General features: G+C 52.2%; 1 protein-coding gene across 1 annotated transcript; it reads left to right on the forward strand.

Annotated features, from left to right (window-relative positions):
* The first annotated feature begins 1,870 nt into the window (after positions 1–1,870).
* LOC100284892 (alpha-L-fucosidase 2) lies at positions 1,871–5,356 on the forward strand. Its single transcript, NM_001370684.1, has 5 exons — positions 1,871–2,468; positions 3,870–4,055; positions 4,169–4,323; positions 4,430–4,706; positions 4,816–5,356. Exons 1-5 carry the CDS (start codon positions 2,078–2,080, stop codon positions 5,064–5,066), a joined length of 1,260 nt encoding a protein of 419 aa, NP_001357613.1. The 5' UTR covers positions 1,871–2,077; the 3' UTR covers positions 5,067–5,356.
* Positions 5,357–5,783: the final 427 nt, after the last annotated feature.

Raw genomic sequence — 5,783 nt, forward strand, 5'->3', positions numbered from 1 at the left:
TAAATATCCCTTGATTGATACTTAGTGATTCAGAACCCACAACTAACAAGTCTACTAGTGAGCTTTAGCATCACCGCTAGAAGACAAGATACGGGGGTGAATATAGATTTATGGGGATAAGGATGGGTCCAAACTCGGTGGAGAATTCCCCAGCAACACCTTTATATAAACCTTAGAGCACTATGCTGATGGTAGTTTCTTTTGAATAAGAAAAGGAGACAATATGAAAGGTATTAAGGTGTGCTGTTTTCGTCGCATCGAGAAAAGAAAAGAAAAGAAGGGATTTGGGCGGTCCTGGTTGGTTCTTTACGGCGTAGCCCGGGAAATCAGGTGGGCGATTTCTTCATATACATAATTTGTACTGTGTGATCTCATAGAGTGGCGGGGGTTTTGTTTTTGTTGGCAACAATAATTGAAAGTCCGATGTGACTCGGCAACACTGTCAAGTTAGACGGGACGACTCGAGCGCGGACTGATTGGTGGAATCGAGTAGTGTATGGTTGGGTTGCGATGGGCGAAGAAGGGGCCGGGGGGTCCGTTCAAGGACGACGCTGATCTTTCCCGATTTCGGACACGTCCAAAAGGACCCTCTCCCTGCACAGAGCACAACACATGGGCAGGCGCTGTTGGGCCGCCTCACCTCGAGCGACGTCGACGTACCTTCTTGCTGCGGTTGGGACCTACCTAGCTTCTCTCCCGAGTCCGGACGGTTGAAACCCTCGCAAGCTGTCTGCCCATCACCGTCGGCCGGCTACTTTACCAGCTCTCCCGAGACCCCGCCGGTGCCGGTGGAAAAACAAAAAAACTGCTAGCTCGGTCGCATCTAGCTTGGTACGTTGATTGCAAAGTGACATCGCAACCGCCGTGCCGCTCGCTCTGTCTTGGTGGGGCCCCCCGAGCGTACGTCACGCTTGCACTTGGCATCTCGCGCGCGCTCTGGCCGAAGCAGTCGCCATGACGGACAAGGAATGCGTTTCCGTGCGTCCAAGGAGGCCACGACAGATCGATAAAAAACCTTCCTGCTGGTTCCAGTTCCAGCCAGCGTCGTGTCGTGTGGTGCCACCGGGCGTAAACCTAAACCGTAGGGCTCACTCTTGTCTTGTGTATAAATATAAAGTCGCTCTCGAGCACGACGAATGCGCGTCATGCGGTGCCACAGGACGCGCGCAGCCCGCTCTCCTCCGTCTGCGCGCGCACGAGCGGAGCGGCCACTGTCGTGCTCGCGATGGCGTTGTTGCTTGCTGCTCCCGCCACAGGACGGGACGGCGGTGCCCACTATAGCTTATAGCTATATACGCGGGAGCTTCCGATCTGTACTCCTACATAAGCACAGTCGACAGGTCGATCGGTATCCGCGGTCCTGCGCCATTAACAAGTCACACGGGGCCGGACGGGTGGTGGGCGCGCCCCGGCACCTACCTGATGATGTCGTCCCGTCCCTCCCCTCCCGCGCCGCCGTCGGTCCCCGAGGCAGCAAGCGAAGCCGATCAGATGCGCCGTCGCCGTTCCGCCCTCGCGCGCGCGCGTCGCGCATCCAGCCTTTATTACTCCAAATGCTTGGAGTATATCGCAAAAACCATCATCAACAGACCCCGCCACCCCACCAACCGCCCTTGACTCCAAGCATGGCGCCATAGATGCCAGCGGAGGGTCCTGATCGATTCATAAACACGCGCGTTAATGCATCGCCTTTCTCCGCGCGCTTGGCCTTTTCCTTTTCCTTTTCTTTTCTCCCCACCACCATTGTTGTATTGTATCGCTCCGTCGGTTCGTCGTCGTGCGACGTCTCGTCATCTCCCGACAACGAGGAGATGCTATGCTGCTACTACTACGGTACTACCTACTGTGGGAAAAAAGGCTGAGGCCACACCTCAACCTCTCAACCTCAACTGCTGCATGCCGCCTATACATACTACGCACGCAGTCGCGCCCGGCCCTGCACTGCACTGCACGGGCGCGGCGGGAGATCGAGAGGAGACTTTGCTCGCTTTTGGTGGGCATCCGCGCGGAGCGTGACCACAGACGGTGTAGAGACTAGATAGATCGGAAGGGGATCTAGGCATAGAGAGCGAGGAGGATGACCGGCGTTGTTGCAGGCGCCGGAGGGGGCAACAAGGCGGCGGGCGCCACGCTGCGGCTGCACCACTACCTTGTGATGGCCGGGGTGGCGGCGGCGTTCGTCCTCGCCTGCCTCCGGTACGCGCCGGACCCCGCGGGGTACGGCTTCCTGGCCGTGGCGCCGCGGCCGGTGGAGGCCGATGCTGGTGCCCGGCGGGACACCACTCCTCCACCGCGCCCGTCGTCGTCGTCGTCGTCGGTGGTCATCTTCAACTTCGGTGACTCCAACTCCGACACGGGCGGCATGGCGGCGGTCAACGGGATGAACATTAACCTGCCCGAGGGACGCACCTTCTTCCGCCGCCCCACCGGAAGGCTCTCCGATGGCCGCCTCGTCATCGACTTCATCTGTGAGTAGCTAGTTCTCACTTCGTTCCTTCCACGATCGTCGCGAGCTCAAACTGGTACGACATAGACGTGCTTTCCCCACGCCACGCTTGGAATTCAACTTCAAGCAAGCGCAGTAAAATCCTTCACTTTTTTTTTGCCTCCTCCATTTTCTTTTTTTGTAAACTCTCCATCAGATCCTACATAGACTGAGTACTGAAACACACCACCAATGAACGGTTTGGATTTCTCTCTAAACTCTAAACGAGAGGTTTAGATGCATAGTTTAAAATTAGCTCTAAACTTTACCTCGCCTTCTATTATTACACTAGAGCTTTATTAGAGATTAAAAATAAACTAAATATTCTAATAAAATAATTAAGGCTCTAAAGTTCAGTGTGGAGAACCAAACAGACCTTCAACTGTCGGATCAAGTAGACCGCTAGGTACGTCCAGCACTCCAGCTTGTTTGTGCGCAGAAAAGAAATATATAATGGTGACTGTTATCTTCTAAATAAAAGGCTAAAAAGAAACAAATGGGCTTTTTCGCGATGCAAGTGGAGGAAAGATGATGAAATTAAAGGACGTTGACGTAGCATGCATCGGCCATAGTGGGATTTGAAAAAAAGAGGTTTATGTCGGCCCGAAGGTACATGTGCGTACTCCGTCCGTCGCTATTTAAGTGTGGCCCGTGACAATCATGCCAATTATTTTTTTTCGCCTCGACTCCGACTAGATTTATAGAAAAATATTTACGACAATTTATATCTCCGAATAAACGTATTATTAAAGACAACAAACTATCTAATTAAGGGTAGTGATTATGTACTGGTACTCAATGATTATATACTATAAATATGAATATTTTAGAATCAAGGCCCTGTTTCAATCTAACTGGATAAATTTTAGTTAGCTTAATGCTAAACTTTAACCATATAAATTGAAATGCTAAAGTTTAGTTCCTTGGTGTGTTTGGACTACTCTAATAAAGTTTAGCATATTGGAATAAAAAGACACATATGCTCCTAATACGGAGAGAGAGGAAATGAGGTTAGAGGGCATGGGTGGAAAATGGGGTTCCCTGTCCCACATTTAGCTACTTTTAGCACCCCTTGAGCAGCTTATGAGATAATATGTGCTAAATTTTATCACACCATTATTAGTTCTCCTGTTTAGATCACTAAATGGCTAAAAGTAGTTAAAAAAAGCTGCTAAAGTTTATCTAGTGGGATTGAAACTGGAACTAAGTGCGATTGATTTGTCGGGAAGAACCATAGGTAAAAAAAAGAAAAAGAGTGAGTACATCTCTGCACAACATAGGTAAAAAAAAAGATCATTAGTTCTTCACCTTTTCTTTTTCAAGAGGAAATTTTTACCATGCTACAGTTTGTTGGACAGATCTATAATTGGGTTTTGGCATGCAGGTGAGAGCCTGCACACGCCTTTCCTGAGCCCATACCTCAAGGCGCTGGGCGCGGATTTCAGCAACGGCGTGAACTTCGCCATCGGCGGCTCGACGGCGACGCCGGGGGGCTCTCCATTCTCGCTGGACGTGCAGCTCCATCAGTGGCTCTACTTCAGGGCCAGGTCCATGGAGATGATCAACCTAGGTCTGTCAAGTCAACTGTGGAGTAGCTTAGCTTTTGTTAAGTAGTAGTAAATTTGGTGTGAGACCTGTTAAATTAATTATCGATGTGTGCTGGGGGCGGGGGCGGGCATGCAGGACAGAGGCCTCCCATCGATCGCGAAGGATTCCGAAAGGCCATCTACACCATCGACATCGGGCAGAACGACGTGTCTGCTTACATGCACCTGCCCTACGACCAAGTGCTTGCCAAGATCCCTGGATTTGTTGCTCAGATCAAGTACACCATCGAGGTTATTTACTCTCCCTCTCTCTTTTTCGCTTGCAACAGATGCACTGCAAGTGCTGGATCCACGGCACCTCATTGACACCGCGCGCACCTCATTGATCGACACACAGACGCTGTACTCGCACGGGGCCCGCAAGTTCTGGATCCACGGCACGGGCGCGCTGGGCTGCCTGCCGCAGAAGCTGGCCATCCCGCGGGACGCCGACGACGGCGACCAGCTGGACGCCCACGGCTGCCTCAAGACCTACAACAACGCCGCCAAGCGCTTCAACGCGCTGCTCGGCGACGCCTGCGCCCAGCTCCGGCGCCGGATGGTGGACGCGGCGCTCGTCTTCGTCGACATGTACGCCGTCAAGTACGACCTGGTGGCCAACCACACGACGCACGGTAAGCCGCCGATGCGACCTCCTGATCTATTAGAGGAGATCGCCTCGCGATAGATAGATAGATAGATCGATGCATAATAATACTATCTGCGCTCGATCGGTCGTCGCAGGGATCGAGAAACCTCTCATGGCGTGCTGCGGCTACGGCGGGCCGCCGTACAACTACAACCACTTCAAGGCGTGCATGTCGGCGGAGATGCAGCTGTGCGACGTGGGCACGCGCTTCATCAGCTGGGACGGCGTGCACTTCACGGAGGCCGCCAACGCCATCGTCGCCGCCAAGGTGCTCACCGGCGACTACTCCACGCCCAGGGTCACCATCGCCAAACTCGTCAACTCCACGCTGCCCAACGACGACTAGCTGGCTGGCCGATCGATCGATCGATCGTCGTCGTCGTCATTCTGATAAACATACTGCAGGCTGCAGGCTTCATCGATCCATATCCAATTGTCCGTAGAAATCTACGACTAGCTCATTGTAGATCTGTAATGTGGGCTAAGAGATGCATGACGATCGACTATAGCTGCCCAACTCGTCAAGAGCTGGTTCACCGCCCTCGTCATGATCGAGCTAGTTTGGACGAGCAAATTCCATGGCACCGAGTGACACAATTGATATCCTCATTGACTAATACTAGTAGTCGTACTAGCAAAAGGAAGAGAGGGTTGGAACTTGGAACAACTGAGTGGTTCTGTGGGGGTCGTTAGTGTTAGAATTTATACTGATCGATTCCTAAGTCCTTAGAAAACCAATCCGTAACTGGAAGTAAAATCTTGATGACGAGTAGATCTGATCTACTAAGAGGAATAGGAAAACATACCTTTGTTGTTATTATTGTTGGAGAGTTGCAGTTGCCGTCTTCATATTGTTGCCCTGCAGAGAAACAGCACGCATTCGAATCCGAGCTGCTGCAGGTTGTAGCGTTTCCAGACACTCCGACACTTAGGCGATGGGGCCTCTGGGGACTAGGGTTTTGGGGCGAGGTACTAGCGTTAGTCTTTCCTGCGACCCCTTAGTCCAATATATAGCGTCGTGTGTCTGGGGGCTCCAACCGAGGTTAGCGTGGGCCCTCCCGAT

Source organism: Zea mays, chromosome 3 (genome assembly GCF_902167145.1).
Source record: "Zea mays cultivar B73 chromosome 3, Zm-B73-REFERENCE-NAM-5.0, whole genome shotgun sequence".
In the NCBI taxonomy this organism is placed as follows: domain Eukaryota; kingdom Viridiplantae; phylum Streptophyta; class Magnoliopsida; order Poales; family Poaceae; genus Zea; species Zea mays.

Bases quoted from the DNA above. Each gene is read 5' to 3' on its own strand.
- LOC100284892 (NM_001370684.1), top strand. From the start codon at position 2,078: ATGACCGGCGTTGTTGCAGGCGCCGGAGGGGGCAACAAGGCGGCGGGC. The intron at 2,469-3,869 runs GTGAGTAGCTAG...TTTGGCATGCAG, and splicing joins CCTCGTCATCGACTTCATCT to GTGAGAGCCTGCACACGCCT. The intron at 4,707-4,815 runs GTAAGCCGCCGA...CGGTCGTCGCAG, and splicing joins GGCCAACCACACGACGCACG to GGATCGAGAAACCTCTCATG.